Source organism: Dromaius novaehollandiae, chromosome 1 (genome assembly GCF_036370855.1).
Source record: "Dromaius novaehollandiae isolate bDroNov1 chromosome 1, bDroNov1.hap1, whole genome shotgun sequence".
NCBI classification, from domain to species: domain Eukaryota; kingdom Metazoa; phylum Chordata; class Aves; order Casuariiformes; family Dromaiidae; genus Dromaius; species Dromaius novaehollandiae.
In genome coordinates, this window is record NC_088098.1 from 7,864,638 (window position 1) to 7,885,482 (window position 20,845).

Below are 20,845 nucleotides of genomic sequence, written 5' to 3' on the forward strand. Positions count from 1 at the left end.
GATTATGTCTCTAATAACAGCTTGTTTGAGCAAAACAGGTTTGTTGCCTTAATCCCTTCACTGTTATTGTCAGGCTTATGGATCGAAGATTGTTCGTAATAACACAACTAATGAAAAGGTAGCAATAATTAACAATAATCATTGTAAAAGAAAACAGGACTGGCTCCAAACTTCCTCTGTTAGTCTCAGGACCTTCCTGAGACTGGAAGTTAGTGCTTTAGCCTGATCGCACAGGATTTTCTCAGAGAAACTACCGCTTAAACCACTTTGTTTTGTACCTATGTAACACTACTGTATGATTAGGCCTTTGTGCAGTTTTAGCAGAGTAGTTAAAGTATTAGGGCTGTTTCTTCAGCGGCCACTTGAGAGCGTAGCGGCTACTCAGGCCAACAGCTCTAGCGAAATCAGCAGGATCATTTGTGTGAATCTTCAAAGCTCCTGTGAGTAACGATTAGTGTATCATGCTCATCCTTTCTATAGTCAGTTATCGGTAAATGCTGCTGGTGGAAAAAAGTAGTGAGATATGGAATTGCACAGAGCAACTGTCAGGAGATGGGAAAATAAAACTTACATTTGAGAGTTTTGACTACTTAATTTGAGCTGTGAGAGACATTTAAAGACGCTCCCTTGTGGCTAACTTTTACTCTAAAGGTAATACACGTATTGAATTGCAATATACATTTTTTCATATTCCATGACTCAGTTTCTTAAATGAATCACTGACAATCTACAGGACTCCGTATCTCTAAGCTCAAGAGAACAATTCAAAGTACCAGGAATTTTAAGTACTCTGGTAATGTTTGTATTTGAAAGCACATGTAATGGATTGCAGGTGTAACCAGTGCCACTTTGCATTCAAATTTTGATTAAGATTCCTGAATAAAAATAAACTATATTGAAAATATTGTTAATCTTCAAATGAAATCTTATAGCCAGTCAAAACAAAGGTCCACTGAAAATGAATTCCCATAACTACATTCTTGTTACAATTACTATATTTTACCAGACACTGTACTGGCTCCTCATCTCTCTGCACTTGACACTGGTCAGTAACATACAGACCTTAAGGAGCCTATATTATTGCTAATTCATAATAAAAAGTGATAGCATGCATCAGTGGTTTTAGGTTAGCCCTGCTGTAAGCTAATGTATTTGTTTTTATAGGGATTTGAGGGAGAACTACTGCCGAAATCCAGATGGATCTGAATCACCCTGGTGTTTTACTACTGACCCAAACATCCGGATTGGTTATTGCTCCCAGATTCCTAAGTGTGATGTATCAAATGAACAAGGTAACAGAGGGAGAGGAGGTAACGCGATTTTAAGTGAATTTCCAAATGGCAGATAGGCAGTCCTGAAAACAGGAGAAGCTCATCTCAGTACATCTGCATTACACCTGTGTAGTCCCGCCTCTGCTTGATTTGCATACTTGGGATTCACCACAGTGTGAATGAGATTCATTTCTCAGTCCATATTTCAATTCCAACAGGGAAAGCAGCAGCAAAGATTTGTTATTGGATCTGATCTTTAGACAAGGTGAATCTGCAAGTTGGTTTATATTAGCTGGAGATCTATTCCGTAGTCTTTCTTAAAACGAAAGACCTGTTCCAGAGCTGAGATGATTTCTCATGATTTCTTGGTTGATAGTCTTCTTATAACTGCATATGAGGCCACCAAATATGATGTTTTTCTCATACAGCGCATTGACTAAAAGAAGCTGAGCTGAAACAACCATAGGCAACTTCCCACATAGCCTTTTAGCATGAAGTAGTTGCATAGGTCTGTAAAGTCCACTCCAAGGCTTCAGGTAAATATTTCCATGCTTTTTCCCATTAGGTCTCAGCACTACTCTAGTGATTATTATTGTCTCCTGAGAACTGATGTCAATCATAGAATAAAATGAGGCTCAAACTTCCTATTAAAGCTACTTTAGAGTAGCTTTAATATAATTAAAGATTAATTAAGATAATAAATATTAAGATAATAAATAATAACTTTATTTTATCTTTAAATTTTACCCAATTTACCTCTTAAGATTTGAAATAGTTGCAGTTGCGAGAGCTCTGTCAGAGCAAGGATTCAGCTTTACCTTTCATTCTGTTTTTTTTTTAAGTATCAATTATCAAAAAGTAAAAACACTGATGAACGTGAAATGAAACACTTTATACAAAAAGTCCTTATACTAATGATCATTTTAAACAATCCTCTTGAAAAGTCTCAAAAAGGCTTGTGATAAAGGGTTATGAATTAAACATGACTTCTGCTGCAGTGAAAAGGCAAGTTTTTGAATTGCATTAAAATTAAAGTCATGTTGATTTTTTGATTTTGCCCAAGTAGAACTTAAATTTGGATTTATATAGTGCTACCAGTTTCCAGACTCCACACTAAGGTGTATTGCTTTTTCCCAAACAGACTTAGAGCACCTTGTTTTGGGGGAGGGAGGAATAATTTTTTTTTTGCTTTTTTATAAAGCACCTCCTGACAACTTTTAGAATATTCTGTATGAGCCATGTAAATTAACCATAAACAAACTATTTATGAAGGAAAAATTCCCAACTTATGTAGGACAAAAGGTAAATTTAAAAGGCAGCTACATTAAGAAAGTAGGCCTCAATCAGGGAATTATGTATCTAAATTTGAAAGCTTTCTCCCATTTTCTTTCTGGTTTGATTTCTACTGGTGTCTGATTTATATTATGTAGTGTTTGATAAATGTAACACTTGTATTTAATTATCTGGATTAGTGATGGAAAGGAAGAGTTTTCTTTTCAATGTTGCACAATCCCCTTCTACTTTTTTTTTGTCTCAACCTTCTTTTTTCAGACTGTTATCGTGGAAATGGAAAGAGTTACATGGGGAATTTATCCAAGACAAGATTTGGGCTAACTTGCTCCACATGGGACAAGAATATTGAAGACTTACGTAGGTGTGTACACACAAAACAGAAAGAGATGGTTCAGTGACTCCTGAATAAATACTGCCTCCAGATGGCATCACTTTTTCTTCTGCAGAGGTTCTAAAATAGCCCCTTATTCCCTAGGGCTCTTAGGTTTTTTATTTTTTTTCTCTTTTCAATGTTTAAATATATTACACAACATGTCTTTGTTCAGGCTAACCACTAATTGCAGGCTTTGAGACGTTTCTTAACATTTAGTTTACTGGCCTAGTTTACCCCATCTCTGTCCTTTAAAGTTTTTTTTTTTTCTATGAGGGGGATAGAAGGAACACAGCAGAAGAAGGTCATGTTACATTTGCTCCTCATTTACGTTTTCCTTTTTCAAGATACTGAACATAATAAAGCTCTGAGCAATGTAACGTGATCATAGCTGAACCTCCTTCGAGCAGGAGGTTGGACTAGAGACCTCCTGAGGTCTCTTCTGACTTGGGTAGAGTAGAGTCTATGATCTAATGCCATTGACATCAGATGCCATTAAAGCAACCTGCAATTTCTACTGCTCATCATTGCTTTGGCTTCCTATTCAAGCAGTGGGAATGACAAGTTAGTTTAAAATATTTGTTAAGGTAAAAATGAACCAGTAGTCCAGAGGGTGTTGTGAGTTTCCAAGACTGTTTCAAACAGGTCAGGATTCTCCAGGCTGGCTCTGCTTGTTCCGAAGGAAAGATTAATGTTTCAGGAATAACAGGAAGGATGACTTTCAGACAACAGACAAAGATACTGAGTCATCAAAAATTGCACTTTGTCTGAGATGTCACTCACATTACTGACACAAATAAAAAAAGTTTTCTGTTCTAACAGAAAACTAACAGTTTTCTAACTAGAGAGTTATGAAATTTATTCCTCTGCACCTCGTTTCTGAAGTCGATGTGGCTATCTCTGTCCTGCCTTCAGTGCCTTCACTTGACTTGGGACTCACGATCACCACAGTCACAGTGCCCTATGAACTAGCCATCGCCCTTTGGGACTGCCTGTCCCCGATTCCTGCTGCGGGCTTGGTGGTCAGTCAGTTGACGGCACGTAGCCTGCCCTCAGGGGAGCTGCGTTACGAGAGGCAGAGGTCAGAGGCACTGTCTCAGATCAGCAGCTGGACTGTATGTGGTTTCCCCTACACAGTTAGGACAGGAGATAGCATACATACTCCAGTCTGCTATCCACCTAAGGGGACTATGAAGGGGGCTATAATCCGTAAGCTCATGACTTCTGGGAGCTCTGTTAAGTCCTTAGTGAGCTGTGATGCGACAGCTTGAACCATCTGAATGCTTGATGCAATTGCATTAATATCATCTCAGCCTTTTTTCCCCTTACTTCCATATTTTTTTCCATCTGGGAAGTTCTGCGTCACTCCAGAGGTTAATCCAGCTATGGATGTGCTATGAGGAGTGCCATGGTTGGTTATGAGCTAAGATGACGGTAGAGCTGTAAAATAAAAAGCTTGTATGCTCCTGTCTGACAGGCCAGAAATAACCAGCTTTCTCCATTTAAGATTCTCAGCCTCAGACCTTCACCTTAAAATTAAATGCCCCATGGAGAGTTACAACCTGAGTGATCTATCACTGTAGTTCTTCTGAGCTGTTCATCCTTCTCCTTGTCTCCTGCTCAGTCTTTTTATCTTTCTCACATTTGTCCTTCCTTTGCCAGCTGTATCCAGGGCCGATTCAGTGCTCCCCTTCCGCTCACTGTTCACCTGCAGCGAGAGGGTACCTGTGTCCCCAGAACAGGCCTACAGAATTGCTGCATGCAACACAGACACTTTTCCAATCAGTTTAAAAAGCCCTCTCTAGGTTATCTAGGGATTTCAGCTCCAGGGAGAGGTCTGGAAAACTCCCAGCTGTCCAGTGGACACAGTGCTTAAAATACCAACCAGAGGAAACTTGGACCCAGATCCAGCAAATATTTGGGTCTCTATTCTCTTTGATTTTAACCAGCCCTAAACCCTGACCTGTAGGCTTCTCAATCAGATGATATTACAATGCAGAGCATAGCAACACTTAACCTCTGAAAATTTGGGCTATAGTATAAAGCTTTTCAGCACTTTGAATTTTTTTCCCTGTAGGCATATACCAATATTCAGAGAACCAGATGTTAGTAAACTGAAGAAAAACTATTGCCGCAATCCAGATGATGATGCTCATGGTCCCTGGTGTTACACAGATGATCCTCTTGTTCCCTGGGATTACTGCCCTATTTCTCGGTGTGAGTACTCAGTGTGCCTTGGGCATTGCCAACTGTGCAGTCTCAGTGAAGCCATGGTGTCATATGCATGTGTATACCCTTTGGCTGTCACTCGTGGCAGCAGAAAATGTGTAATTCTACGAAGAATCAATTGTGCCTGACTGAGAAGGAACAGACAAAAGCTGCTTGTGCAATATATGTACAAGGGGTCCTTTTCCTTGACCAGCTTGGGGATTTTAAGGCTTATTTACGCAGCAGGAGCATAAAAAGGCTATTAAAAATGGTCAAACATTTTCCAACAGATCTAACTTTCAAATGATGGCTGGAAGGACACAAAGAATTGTCTACTGGTCAGAATACTGGCAATGGCCTTAAGAAACCCAGGGACAGTTATCTTTTATGTTAAAACTTCATAGTTTCTTTGCATGTTCTATACTTGTTTGTAAAATGAGGATAAATCACTATATATATATATATACATCTGTATATATTTATATACACTGATGTGTATATGTGTTACATAGACTAGATTCTATTTCAGATGTTTATGGGATGATTTAAATCCTAGAAACAATTAGGAACATCATTCCGCTAAAGTTGTCTGTTAAAGAAAAAGAAAGACAGAATAGCTTAAATAAATTTTTTTTAAAAATCGTAAGGGACTGGGTGATTAACAGAAGTGAAGTGGAAAAAGAATCATACAGAAGAATATGAATTCATAGTTAAGATGTTGCTCTTCAATTCGTACTTCAAAAGCAGAGTGCTGTGTATCCTGGGAGGTTATTTAAATGGTAAATCAGGTTTTTGAATGCATGCCTGTGATCTCTAGAGGTCAAAAATAATGTTACATTCATTCCTAGCAGCAGTATGCTGCACTTCCTCATAGTCTGAGCTGCAGCAGCTCTAGGAGGTGATATTTGAAGTCTCAGGTGATTTTTGTCATCTATGTGGAGAGTAAACACAATGTGCAAAAGGTTATTTGTGTCAGTTTAGATGAAGCACAATAGCTGAAGAAATATAAACTCTGTTCACTTACTCTGAGTTCATTATCTGAATCTATGAATTTCTAAGGAAATATTCACTGCAACCATTTGTAGGGTTATGGCAGTGGTGAGTATTGTGATTTCCTGATTCAAACTCTGGGACTGGAATATGTCTAGTTCACAACCCTAACTTGTGTAGACTAGTTCTAAACTTTTAGTAGCTTATCTGGGTAGTGCTAACAGCTTAATGGATACAGACAAAGTACTGGCAGCTACCAAGTACTTATCCAGTGCCTGTAGCTGGTCTGATCAAGCTGCACTATATCTATCTATCTATCTATCTATATCTCTATATCTCTATATATTCATATATCCATAAAACTATATATCTATATATCTATCTGTATGTCTATACATCTGTATATGTTATATGTATATATAACAACCTATACTATTGTGTTAGATTTCCGTCAGTAACCATATGAGACCAGTTTTAAGTTTGCCTGTGCAAATTTTCAGGAGCTACAAACATACCTCTGGCTCATACCAGTGGGACACACGGCAGACCGCTTCACTGAAGGCAAAAGTTTTCAACAACATTTAAGGAGACTTACTCTAACTGCATTTTGACTTGGACTAGAGGGTAGAACCAAACCAGATCTTGGAGAATACATTTTGATCAGGATAAGCTTTTGCTGATAGCAACATACAAGAACTGCTGAATTTTCAAAGGTTTTTAAGGAAATAAAGAACTTTCACTAGAGATGGTTTGGATTTCATCACGTGACTTCTATAGTTCCTGCAAACTTACAAAAAAAATCACAACTCCATTTTTAACATTGGCTTTTCTGAATGGAAGATGTAAATTGAACATGACAGGTAGTCTGATGCATTCAAAACTCAGCCAAGAAGAAAAATACTCGAAATTCCTGTTGCAAAATGATTAATTCTATTCCATTCTATTGGAAGGAAATTCTGCCTTCTTGTTAATCCTTACCAAATTGTGCCCTACAGCCTAATCAAAAATCATTGAAGCTTTAAACTTTGTGAATTGTTAAAATTAGCAATATGCCATTTTCTAGTTTATTGTGGCCCTGTTCAATTTTTAGATGCCTTTTAATTTTTCTGTCTTATGGATGTCTTATGTATCTGTCTAGGTGAAGGTGATACAACTCCTATCACAACCAATTTAGATGGTAAGTAAGTTTGCAAATGTACTGTGTGTTGTATGTATTGCATCCTCTAAGACTAGCCATTCTTTTCAGATTAGGAAGCAAGAAAAAGATCAATTAAAGATACAAAATAACATATAGCTTGGTAAAAATCACTTTTACAAAAGGAAAATTTAGAATTCCTTGATTTGCCAATAGCTTTCTTAACTATATTTTCACCTTCTTGTCTTGCAAGTGGTGAGATATGGTAATGGTTTTCAATGTTTGTTTTATAACGATGTGAATCTCCATAATAAACCAAATTAAATATGTGTATTTTAGAATCCCCCATAAATACTGATATAGACTGAATTCAGCTTCACTGAAGTAGTTTGAATTCTTTAGAAATAAATTTTATTAGTTCAAGAAAGAAAGCCCTATCCATGATAAATATTGACCTTCTTGTGGTCCTTATGTGCAACTGTACAGGTTTCCTACCGCTGTTTTTAGTAAAATGTGATCTCTGGACCTGCTTTCAGATACTGTCATTCCTTGTGCCTCAACAAAACAGGTGAGAGTTGTAAATGGAAACCCAACACAGACTAACAAAGGATGGATGGTTAGTCTGACATACAGGTAACTATCACTTTGCACAGAAACAAGACAATACATCTCATAGGATATTTGTTTTTGGAACAATAGAAAAAATTAACCACAATAATTTTACATCTATGTTTCATTTAAATCCTGTAAAAGTATAAAATAGCATTTCTGGAACATCTGGTGATTTCTCTTTGTCAATGAAATGGGTATATGTTCATTATTGCTAACTTACAAGTAAGAGCTTGTAAAGCATACATAGACTTCTCCTCTTTTGATTAACTGCTGCAGATCTTTTCACATCACTGGCTTAGTGTCCAGAATTAAACTTTGTGTGTGTGTGTGTGAGAGACACTGTTACAAGAAAATTGAGCTTCATATCAATACTTGCATTTTAACAGCAGTACATTTATCTGTAAACTGCAGCAGTACATTTATCTGTAAACTGCTGGATTCAGGATTTATACCCGTGTCAAATTTAATTTTCTGCTCTTATCATTGCATGCAATTGAAATTTAGTTTGTACTGAAAAATAAGTGGAAACTATAAGGAAATCCTTTCCATCCTGTAAAACAAGAGCCTAACGCGTACTGCTGGAAATGTTTATTATGTTATGCAAGATCTTACTTTGTTACCATATAAAAGCCAGAACACAGAATTCTGCTTCTTCTGTTCATTACTGTTTGGTTCATAACTCATCAGCTAGACTGAAGTGTGAATCATTAATGGATAACAGGAAATATCTCATGCATGAGTCCTGTGTCTTCTACCATGGGAAAAAAAAATCTTTTGTCTGGTAATACAGACTAAAGTACAGCTCGATACTATCAGCTTGTGATTTGTCATTTGAAGTTCCTTTTAAAACCATGCTGTCAGATAGGTCCTAACTGAAAAATTAGTGTAAAAGGAAAGATTAAAAGCATCATTTCTGCGTTACTTTCCATGAACTGAAGAAATTTTGAGGGTTCTCCACATCCTTGATAATCTGTACATTTTATGGCCTTGGATCAGAACTAGACCTTTCTAGAAGCATAGAGGATGGCCCAGAAAGAGGCCTTTATCTAAAGGAATATCATTCTATTCTTGAAGTAGATACCTAGATAGGCAGGCTGAATCACTCTCTGGAAATATTTATTTTTCCACTATTATATAGGCCTTGATGGCTGAAGAACTATTAGATAGGTAAAGAGAATTGTACTTGGATACCTAAAATTTAAATAGCTGATGCTAAATTAATTGAACCTGGGCTTTGTGCTGTGCTACAGAATTTCATCAAGAAAATGAGTTTTTAAATGCTCATATATTCTTGTATGAAAGAGGGATTCCTGAAATACTTCAGCAGCAAAATGTATATTCCATGTATTGCATGTGGGCATAAGAATGTATTTTTATTCTGTATTGTTGCAAAGGAATCAAATGCAATGTAGTCTGAAACAAAATTTTAATGATTCCAGAACTTTTAATGGAGAGGTGGAGAGTTTCATAAATGAATCCTAATCTTTGTTCAGCAAAACCTAAGCACACATCTCAAAAATGCAACTGTCATGCCTGAATGGTAAAGGCTTAGTGGTGCTTACAAACTTGGGTTCCTATTTGGCAGCTGAGGCCCACTCCTAAATGTTAAATAAATCAATGACATACAACATCACATTCTCATATATTGGATATAAATTCTATTATCAGATATAATTAAGTAAATTTGGAGGAATTCCATCTATTTCAGAGAGTCTACTCTGGATGTGGGCCATATTTAAATGAGAACTTTAATCTTCGTATGTGCACTGGTCAATCTTCTCAAGCAGATGGTGCAATCTTGTAAACAGCTATATCAAAATAATATGCATGAACACGCATTTGCACTCCTGTTTATGACATTCTTATAATAAAACTGGGCAGTCTAGATTTAAAAAAAATTGCAGCTTTTTGGATGAGATATTTTGTTCCTCAGCTAAAACACAACTGAAAAAAAAGAAAAGAAAAGGGCTAGAGTCTGTTATTCTGCTGTCTTTGAACTGCATATGAAGTCTGGGTTCCTTCCAGTAGTACTCTGAAAAGCTGTGAACATTTGTGTGATTTGAATTTATAAATCGTGAGATTTTAAGCTCTGCCCAAATTGCTGACAATTCTGATTCACTTTCCAAAGAGCAGCAGAAAATAAATGTGATTTTGGAGGCACAAAGAAGGAAACTAATTAATCTACATTCCACACACTTCTTTATTCCTGAAAGAACTGTCATGTTTAATTGTTCGACTTTTCCTTGATATATTATGCTGCAGTTTTTCTATAATCACACGTAGGATGTCATACATTGCAGATTGTTTCCAACTGAAGTATGTGGAGACTGAAATCTCATAGGACTGGTAATCACACAGAAAGTCTCCACCTTGAGGTCAATGCTTTGAATAATATCTACTTGAGTAATGACCAAGTGTTGGTTACATCTGGTGGCAGTTTGGGGGCTTGCTTGAAAATTTCAGTCCAGTTCCTACTACAAAGAAGTCCACTTTTTTTTTTTTTTTTTTTTTTTTTTTTTTTTAATGTAGTTCCCTTATTAAAGATCCAACTCTGAAACCAGCAAATGAACAGAGTAGCCAAATTTCTCTTTCATCTTCTGGGCTATACACTTTGGAGCAAACCTCTGTGAAGCCATGTTGCTGTGTTGAAACTGTAGTGCAAAGGGACAGAGATGAATTTTTGGGGTGCTGTCAATCAGCTGCTTTTCACTGGCACTAATGCATTGAAAAATGTGTGGGAAGTATATAAATGAAAGCTAGCAGTGAAAATACTTTTAGAGTTTTTGACTGAGTAGAAACAAACACCATTACTTTCTTCTGTTTTTTTTCTCTCCCCCCCCCCCAGGAATAAACATATCTGTGGAGGTTCTTTGATAAAGGAAGACTGGGTTCTAACGGCAAGACAGTGTTTCCCTTCTCGGTACAGTAGTCTGTAGCTTTACAATATTGAAATACATGTATTTTCTGTTAGCAGCACAACACTTTTTGCGTTTAAATGCAGCAGATTTCCCTCCTGTCTGGCTCCAATAGTGCTCTTCTGATGTAAAAAGTCCTGTGGGACCTTGGTATTTTCTATTATTATTGCTGTTAATCTAAAAGATCTCTGGCTATTTTATAGAAGTATGAGTATGTTTTCCAACTGCAGTGGCTAGACAATTGTCTCTTTATGAAAATAATCTCATGCTTCTGCTGAACAGGACTGAATAAAATAGAAATCTTGGGCAAATCTCAAAAAACATGAAGGTTCATACTGTCCAAGGATCTAAATGTTTGGATGCTATTAGGAAGCAAAAATTACATTTTAGGAACAGTTAAAGATAAAATTATGTAGTGGCTTCAGCCCAAAAACTTACATCTGAACATGTTGATTTTGGAAAAGCAATTGGCAGTCTAGACCCCTTTCTACTGAAGAGTATTAGTTAAGATCTTTTAGCATAATGATATTAAGGAGAGGGCGTTTTTGTGTTATTTTATTATGCACTCAACAAAAGCCTAACCAGCTTTGTCTCATTTAGGTACAAAGATTTGAAAGATTATGAAGCCTGGCTTGGAGTCCATAATATCAAAGGAAGGGGAGAGGAGAAGCATAAACAAGTTCTGAACATCTCCCAGTTGGTCTATGGGCCTGAAGGGTCAGATTTGGTCTTACTGAAACTTAGCAGGTTAGTTGCTACTATCGCTACCTCCAGGATTTTCAACTCATGAGATTCTTCCTAAATAAGAATTGCAAATTCAGTTCTCTGCTCTTGCAATACTGCAGATGACATCTCTATAGGGTAACTTCCAGTTGGAAAAAGATAAATAATCTTGTTCACGTCAGCTGTTTCTGGGCACTTCCCCAGCATACAGCATGAATATTTTAAGTGGCTGTTTTTCAATTGATATATGCAGAAATGCAGGCTCATCTACCTTACTTAGAAAACAGATGCTACCACTTTTTTTCCCGATAAGCAGGTTTAGCTAAAAAAAAAAAAAAAAAGTATATGCTTTTAATTTATAGAATAAGCACCAGATTGTAACTGAGATCTTTGTGTATATATGAACTTTTAAACTATCTCCACGTTATCAAACTATTTATTCAAATGAAACGCCACCATTACTTACTTTTAAGAGGAAAACCCAATTTAAATAGCATGAAAGTGGTGACAGTGTTTCAAGAAATCTTTTGACAATTCACAGCTGTAACACAAAAAATAGGTAGAAAGATCTACTGTATTCTCCAAAGAGGGAAATGAAAGAAAGAAAATTGGCACAGTTTTTAATTGTGGTCTATAATAGATTTTAATGTAAATCTTAAGATACATTTTGGAATGCCAAGTAAAATTCATCATATCTATTATTTGTTTTCTCTTTTCAGACCTGCCATATTGACAAATTTTGTAGATATAATACGATTGCCCATTTCTGGGTGCACCATTCCAGAGAAGACCACTTGCAGTGTTTATGGATGGGGATACACTGGATGTAAGAAACAATTTTTATAAATTAAATGAATATGTTGACAGCTTGCTTCTTCCTTTTGTCATTATAGGTGAGGCTACTGATACTGCCGAATGCTGGGGTTGTCCAACAATTTTTATTATAAAGAGCAATTTTGATTTTTTATAATTTTGTAAAGCTTTAATTATTTTAGCTAAGATCATTCAATGTGAAATATTTTCTATCAGCCCATCCTTTTTTTTTTTTTTTTTTTCGGTGACAGGCGAAATGATTCAAACATTTCAAAGTACTAACTAGAAAAAATATATTGTTCTTGTTAAAAAAATCTGGCAGGATTGTTTGGAAGAGTTCTAACACTTTTTTGGAAAAATCTGAATCATCTATTTGAATAGTTTCTTTCTGCATCCCAAAGCAGGCAGCCTTATGGAAAAAAAAAAAGAAAAAAAAACTAATATAGAATCATGGAATTAAAGACATTATTACAATTAACATACACAAAGGCAGTGAATTAAGGACACATAGGCAGCCTGAAGTCTGGTGTTTCCCAACTTTTGCGTACTTGACTTTGCAACCTTACTAATGTTTATTAAACACAGGTTTTGCGTGAACTAAATACAAATATGTGGGAGAACAGACATTTATTTAGTCTGGTAAATAATATATCTGGCTAATTATGTGTTGATGATAAAGTTAATAGCTGCCAGTTGACAATAATTACTCCAACAATTATTGTGCTCAAATGTCGTTTTGTCGGAGCGAGCAGCAGCCGCGCGGTCCTGCTGCTCTGCAAGCGCAGGAGGAACTCGCCTGCAGTTCGGAGCCTCTCTTCCTTGTCCCCGTTGCTTCACATTTCTTTGTGGGTGGCAAGTAATCTGTCCCAGCCCTCTCCCAGATGACTGCCTTTGATGTTCGTTGTGTCAGCCTTCTCCAGGGATGGGGCCGCAGCGCTGCAGCACAGTGCAGCGGCGCGGGCGAGAGCCGATGATGGGATCTGCAGGATTGTAGCGTTATGTAATGACATATAGGCGTAGCGTCTGTCATCCAAGGTTTTTGCATGGTATTTTATGTACTACTCAGGATAATCCTCCAAACATCCCAGGCAGGGAAGGAAGAAGTGTTACATCCATTTTTTTTCCTTTTATTCAGAGAAACAGGATAAATCATTCAGTGCAGGGCCAGGCTGGCACTTTCTACTGCTGCCGTGCAGAGATTGGGCAAGTCCAGGCCTCCTGTTTATCTTCACAGCTCGTACAGGCCATCTCTTGACATGCCGAACAAGAGCGAGCTCCACGGGGCTCCTGCTTCCTGACCTTCTCGCTGGCGAATGGAGGCTGCACAAAGCTGTGGCACTGCCCTTGCAGGCACAAAGTCATTGAGAGCAGCCCTGTGCTGCTACCGTGCTTTCCAAGTCATGCGTCCTTCCCCAGGCCATGGGTGGCATTGCTGCACATCAACCCCTGTTTAAGGCAAGGAGTAAAATCCACGTGCTGCTGGTGGGAGCAACACTTGTGCTGGCATTTTCGTTCTCACTTTTTTCTCATTTCTGTGACGTTCCAAGGCCAGCTGGTGCTGGACTGCAGAACAAACCCAGTTATCTAGTCCTTTCTCCTACTACCAAAAACCTTTCCAGGTATGCTCAGAGACCTAGACGTGCACACCAAACACATTTCTTCTAAATCTTACTTGTAACAAATATAAGAAATCTAAAAGAAAAATGTGTGTTAACAGTGAGAATGGAAGAAAATAGGAACACTGGAGAGAAAGCAGAATAACTGAAGCAACATAAATTGAATGAAACTCTATCCTCAATATTTTTGCTAATAAAGAATAACCAGGTTTCATTCTGTTTTCAATCCTAGTAATTCATTATGATGGCCTTCTCCGGGCAGCAAATCTGTTTATTTTGGGAAATGAGAAATGCAACCAATATCTCAAAGGGAAGATCACTGTGAATGAGTCAGAAATCTGTGCTGCAGCTGAAACCATTGGTGCTGGGCCTTGTGAGGTAAATAGCATGCCTGCTAAGAATATATTAAGAGCCGTCAACTTTGCTGTTTCTTTCTCAGAAATAATTTATTAGGGTTTTCCCTAATTATCCTCTCTGCATTAAACTTGTACACAAAAAACGTATATAAATCCTTATGCATTGGAAACTGAATTGTCTTCTCAGTGCTCTCTTTTCTACTAGAGCATAGGAAGAAGTTCTTTGCCTCAATTACTCTATACTACCATACCAGTAAAGGACTTGCATGCCTGTTAAACATATTCATGTGCCTAAACACTTTGCTAGACTGAGATAAAATGATGTTCAGTATAATAGTAGCTAAAGTGGGCTGTGTGCTAGTAACAGTAGTTTATTTTGATTGAGCAGAAAACAAAGACTGGAGCAAATTTGACTACTTAGGTACATGAAGATTTGCATGCAAAATGCAAAAAAAAAAAAAAACTTTCATAGCATAAAGCTATGAAAGGAGGAGAAAGATACAAAAGACATACAGAGTTCAGTGTTAAGTCAGGAAGCTGTAGCATTTGGTCTCCTTAACCAAGGCTGAGTCAACACTCAGGACAGCAGAATTACTTCAGTGATGGTGTTATTTGATAGAGATTTTTTTGCTTGGGACTAATTTGGTGATGAAGAAAAGAGGGCTGAGGAGAAATATTGTAAATCATTTATAGCAGAAAAATATCATTTTTTTGTGGAAAATCTGCCTCATGAAGTGATGTCTGGAAGAAAAGCAGGCATTAGTATTAGTGTGCATTTAATATTCGGAGTAAAAAAGATGGTTTCCTAATACTGATGTTAATCAAACAGTGAAGTTTTCCCTACTCATGGGCAGGGGAAATCGTGAGGAAAGCACGTCTTCCTAAGGTTGAGGCATGTTCCATTTATTATTAATCTTTCACAGGATCATTTTATTATTGCAAAGCATTTTCTTCAAAATTAAATATTTAATCAAAATGAGCTCTTAGACATGTTAAGGTTTATAAATGAAACAGCTGCATGGAAGTCTGCTGGGGATCCTGTACTTTGTTTTCCCCTGCAAGAAGAAATGGGCTGAATTAATATTAGTAATCAGTCTTAATCATTGGATAGTTTCCTGCTCCCTGACTTTCCCTTTGAAGCCTCCTTCCTCAGTAAAGAATAGGCAGAGAAGCAAAATCAGACTGTCAGGTGAAACTCCACTCTTCAAAATGTTTTATGAGCAGCTTTGATGATACTGACATAGTTCATTGCTCATGTGGGAATTAATCTGCAGTCAGTGAGAAAAAGAAGCAAATAAAGGTCAAGCATTGTTGTTTCTCTGGTGATATGGAGAGAATACAACACTAATTGTCAGCTTTTATTTTTTTGAAAGAACGTCTCATGGTCTGATACAAACAATGTCTACTTTTGTTTTCAGTTTGCTAGATCCAGTCTAAGTTTTGCCTAGCTTAATACTGCAATATCTATGTCCAGGTCCTAAATCTATATGAATGTAATTTAATTTAATGTTTTAATCTAACTTAAACTGAATTAATAGATTTTAGTGCTAAATAAGACTTTGATCTAAGTTGGCCTTACACCAGATTTCTGCTTAATATAGTGAATATATATATATATGGATGCCTAATACATTGGTGCCTACCGGTGTCATTCATTCAGAATAACGAACATAGATATTTTAACTAATTATGGCCCTTTCACTGCAAAACATTATCAGTTCTGTGTGTTTTTTTTCCCTTCCCCCGGCCTGCCAAAACATATAGATTCTCATCCTAGGGTCTTACGAGATGATTGACTGATAGACGGATAGTGACCCTGGCTCTGTCAATGCTCTTTCATCCAAAACCTGTTATCACAACAAAGAGGGTTCAGCTGATTGTCTGGCTTATATGAACATAAACAAATATTACACTTGCCAGGTAGCTGAAAGAGGACAGTGAGATCACTGGTATGTGGTAGTTGGAAGTCATTAGAATTGCAGAGAAAGAAAGATCATATGGCTGAATTCGAGTATGAACCAACTGAAGATCAAAGGACAATCATGATGTTGCCTTATATAAGTTCTGATTTTAAAAAGAAGTAGCTGATTTCATCCTATGGCAAGACTGGGTACTGCCTGCTCATGGAGCTAGGTCCTACCCCGGCAACAGGAGACAGGTGGGAGCTGTGTCTTGTAGCATTTTCAGAAGTGACGTTCTTTGTATTTTTTTCTTAGAGAGATTATGGTGGTCCCTTGGTTTGTGAACAAAACAGGGTGAAGATTGTAGTGGGTGTGATTGTTCCTGGCCGCGGATGCGCCATCCGAAATCGTCCCGGGATTTTTGTTCGGGTGGCGTTTTACTCCAAGTGGATACGCAAGATTCTGCTGACGTACAGATGAGTCGCAACTGAATGCCCTGCACACCTCAACAACTGCCATTCACAGAAAGATTTCGGACAGCGTGAAATTGATGTATAATGTAAAGATCAACAATTTTTAACTACTTGATAGTCAAGTTTGTTGAGCTTTTAATATTTATGGGTGTTTTTTGGTGTTTTTTGTCTATCAGTGTTGTTTTATAAATTTTGGAGTGTCTTACAGTATATGCAAGTATGGTGACATATCTCCTGAAGATACTTGAATGGGTAAACAATTTTGCAAAGATCTTATTGCTGGATGGTAAATGGTTTTGTAGAAATAGATCATATGACCTCTTTTATGCTGCTCTTCAGATTATCTTAGAAGGAGAAAGAAACAATAGTTTTGTTTAACACAGCTTATTCTTTCTATGAGCCATATATTTCTCTCCATATGTGACAAAAGACCTATTGAGAGAAACATGTATCAGTCAAGGACAGCGTATATGATCCTATTCCTCTTCCCACATTATGAGAAGTTAAAAGTTGGAATGTTTCATTAAAAAACAGTCTCTTTAAAAGTTATCTTTTCATTGTTGACCAACTTTGCACAGCAGAGCTCTCATAGCTGTCAACATCCCTTCTTTTACATAGAGTTTATAGACTCTAGTTCTGTACTTGGTCCCTTCAGTGCATACATGGTCCCCTAAGGGCTATCTCAAGAAACCCTCTGGGTGAGGGAAGAGACATAGCAGTGGATTGGTTGGAAAATTATCAGTCATTTGTTTAAAGGAAGTCCCAGAAATAACTGTGAATTTACAGCACTAAGTGTGTTTCATAGGATTTGAAAAATTAATCCTGATTATCTACTGACAGATATTTTTGTCATTAAAAGAAATTTCAATCACATGCCCAAATCTTTCTCAAAAGACACATTTTATAAATTCTGTTGATTCTAGTTAAAGCAGAAAAAGGGACAGCTGAATCTGGCCCCTTGCTGAAAGGCTTAATGATGAGAAAATATAAGATACCATAATCGTCTTTTCAGAGACATCAGATCTTTAATAAAATCCTACAAAAAATTTGTCAAAATATATCCTTCGTATAATTCCTTTCAGGGTAATAAAGTTATTGCAGGGATTGATATGATCTTGTGTGTAACATGGAAAACATCACTAATAGTTTCGTAGCTTGGGTTTCCTGTCTATATGCAGAACCATCATTTTCCTTTCTACTGATGGGGAAAGAGAACAAATAATCAGCATCTATGAAAAGTATTTTTTCTCCTTTAGACCTTTGCTTATATGGGTGGAAGCATTATACAGTTAGCAGATGGCAATGTTTCATTATAGGTACCACCAATTACCCTATAATTTCTGGAAAATTGATAAAACATATATCCAATTGTTATTTTTACTACTGTACATGTAATTGCATAAGTAACTGCACTGTTACTAAGTTTGTGAGCTATGTAATTGTATATATTTTCAGTAGCAAATTGTAAGGTATGTACCATATCTAACTGCATAGCCACTAAAACTGACATCATGGTGTAGACATATAAAAGAACGACTCATTACATTCAGATGATGCATGATTGAATTCTGCCCAAGCAGAAAGTAACCACGTAAGGGGAGCTGCCTTGGGAGACAGCCCTGATGTCGACTCACCAAATTATTTTCTTCAGCAGTGCACTTTGACTTCAGTGGGACTTAAATATGCTTACATATCCTGGTGAGCTGGGATGAGTTTCAGCCCATGCTTAAGTGGCTTACTGAGATTGATGTTGAGCATCCAAAAGATTCTACTGGCACATGGAAAGAAGCATTTCAGTAAGCAGAGCTTCTGAAATCCCTTCTGATGTAAATAGACTCCTTGGACAAGATGCGACTTCTCTGTACAGGGGATCTGAGGTTGTGGATGCTACATGGATAGTCTGTCTTGATCTCTTCTGGCTGCCTCTGAAGGCTTTCTGCTCCTTTTGGTCTCTCTTATTCACCAGGCCAGAACAGGGCAGGATTTAGCCTGTTGTATTTACAGTTCATTATTGCCATGTATGTAAAGAGTATATTCTTACTATACACTGACTATATCTTATTGAAGGGATTGACTTTTTAAGAGAGACTTTTAAAAACTCCAAGTGAGTTTTGTTTTCAGTCACAAGTAGAATGTGGATAAAATATACGATTCCATGTTCACTCTTTGTATTCTAAGAATTGTTATGTGCTCACTGTACTATATTTGCAGGCATTTTGTTATGTCTATCTAAAAAATTGAATCCTAAAGTATTTTAGTTATAAGCTTCTGCTGTGCAGAAGACTGTGATTTTTATATATATATATATATATATATATGATAAAAATACTGTTTTTTGTTAGACAATGTGTAAGGATTTTTACCTGTTTGTTCTGGGCAGTGCCTCAGTAAAATAAGTTGTGCAGAGTTGATGCTCCAGAACTTAACATGTTTGTATGCACTTGCTTATCAGGTGCTCTTGCTCCCCCCGTCTTAGTATGGAAGGCGCATGAGACTCTGGAAAGCAAGGGAAGAGAAGAATAATGGTATGTGGTAATGAATTTGTACTTCATTTATTCCTGAGAATATTTCTTGTTGGTACCAATGGTACCGTAGCAGGCAACTGTTATAACTACAGGATTCTCTTAAAAAAGGACGCTCTATAGATATTTCTTCATTTTTCTGACATTTTTCTTTCTGTAACGAAAGAGGAACTTGTTCTAGTGCCCATCTAAATTGCTGGAAAGCCTCTTATTGACTTCAGGGGGATTTGGAATTTACTTTGTATATTTGATTTTTTTCATATTAAAAGAGAGTAATTGAGTGAGAAGGCTACAGACCTCAAATTCTTATCTGAGGACATTTTGAAACCCCATTGTTTCATCTTTATTTTCTTTGCTGCAACTAGCCCATGGAGTCTGAAAAGTGCAATAACTGGATACAAAATTTCAGAATTAAGACCTAAGACCTCACTGCACCACAGAAGTTAATTTGACTTTATGATTGATTTTCTCTGGGCATTGGAACTGGCTGATAGTTCTTCCTTTCATTAATGATTTTTTTTTTCCCTAAAAGAACATTTTTCCCCATCTCTTTTTCTCTCATAAACCTCATGACCCTCGGAGAAGCTATAGCTCTCATTGGAAATGTACTGATCTAGATTTTTGCTGCTGCTGCTGAAATCTTTGTCTCTAGTTTAAGATTACAATTCTCCGAGGCATCCTGCAGACCTCTCCCGCGGGCAATGCCAATGTACTTGACAGAGCTACTTACACAAGTTAGAGTTTTCAGACGAGGGTCCAAATTTATCTCTGAGGGTCGGAATCTAGTCAGGCAAAATGTCCCTTGAAGTTAGTGAATGTGATTGTCAAAAGAATTGGGGCTGAAATTTGCTCAGTGCTTTTCCCTATGGCCGTGCACTGAACTGCTTGTAACCTTGCATGTCAAAAAGCACACGGATTCTGGACTCCACGGCAAGCACAACAGCAGGCCAGGCTTTATTTCCATGCTTTTGGAAGGCTGGTTTTAAACCAGCTGACTCCCTCTGGAACCTGTATAAAACCTATTGGATTGATTAAGTGTTGTTTCCTTATCAATTATTTTCTTCCTCCTTCATGTGCACTGGTATATTATTGTTTTATAAATGTTGGGGCTGCTGGCAGGAACTAACATGGCTTTTCACCCTAAACTTTTGCAGTGTTCCTTTTTAAATGCACTCTTGGGCATTTATGCATGGCGTTGGATCCAACTTCAGGGAGCTGTCTGGGGAATTCAGTGTATGATAAAAGTATGTTTTTGTATTTAAGTGGGAAAAAATGTTCCCACTAGATACAACTAGCTGAATGCCTAATAAGAAGGGAACACTGTGGTTATAACTTGTAATACAAACATTCTGTAATTAACTGCATCTTCATTAGTTAATAAAGTTGGTATTTTTGTAACCTTGTTTACTCTTATTATTCTTAATAAAGTATTTTATAAAAAACAGTGACCTAATCAGTATTATATTTCTTATCTAAGATTTGGAACTCTATTACTAGGGGCAGAAATAGCTGTGCCTTGGAAAAATGGGCAACTCCCAATCCTAATTTCAGTGAAGGATTTTAGAGTACAGAGCAAGGAGGACTGTCACTGGTCACCCCTCCTTCATGCATCTGATAGCAATACTACGCAGAAAATGGAAAACACAG

The 20,845-nt window shown here is 37.2% G+C and overlaps 1 protein-coding gene across 10 annotated transcripts in view; it reads left to right on the forward strand.

The window, feature by feature from the left end:
* Positions 1-20,596, forward strand: part of HGF (hepatocyte growth factor) — a 111,530-nt gene extending 90,934 nt beyond the window's left edge. For 6 of the 10 annotated variants that reach the window (XM_064504974.1, XM_064504981.1, XM_064504985.1 and 3 more), the window contains 10 exons: positions 1,165-1,292; positions 2,823-2,925; positions 5,012-5,151; positions 7,271-7,309; positions 7,804-7,900; positions 10,725-10,799; positions 11,395-11,541; positions 12,237-12,343; positions 14,179-14,324; positions 16,519-20,596. In XM_064504974.1, the coding sequence (XP_064361044.1) occupies positions 1,165-1,292; positions 2,823-2,925; positions 5,012-5,151; positions 7,271-7,309; positions 7,804-7,900; positions 10,725-10,799; positions 11,395-11,541; positions 12,237-12,343; positions 14,179-14,324; positions 16,519-16,683 (1,147 nt within the window). In that variant the 3' untranslated portion in view covers positions 16,684-20,596. Of the gene's footprint in view, positions 1-1,164; positions 1,293-2,822; positions 2,926-5,011; positions 5,152-7,270; positions 7,310-7,753; positions 7,901-10,724; positions 10,800-11,394; positions 11,542-12,236; positions 12,344-14,178; positions 14,325-16,518 lie in introns of all 10 variants that reach the window. The other 4 variants (XR_010387280.1, XR_010387295.1, XM_064504956.1 and 1 more) reach the window with 4 other exon arrangements.
* The last annotated feature ends 249 nt before the right edge of the window (positions 20,597-20,845 follow it).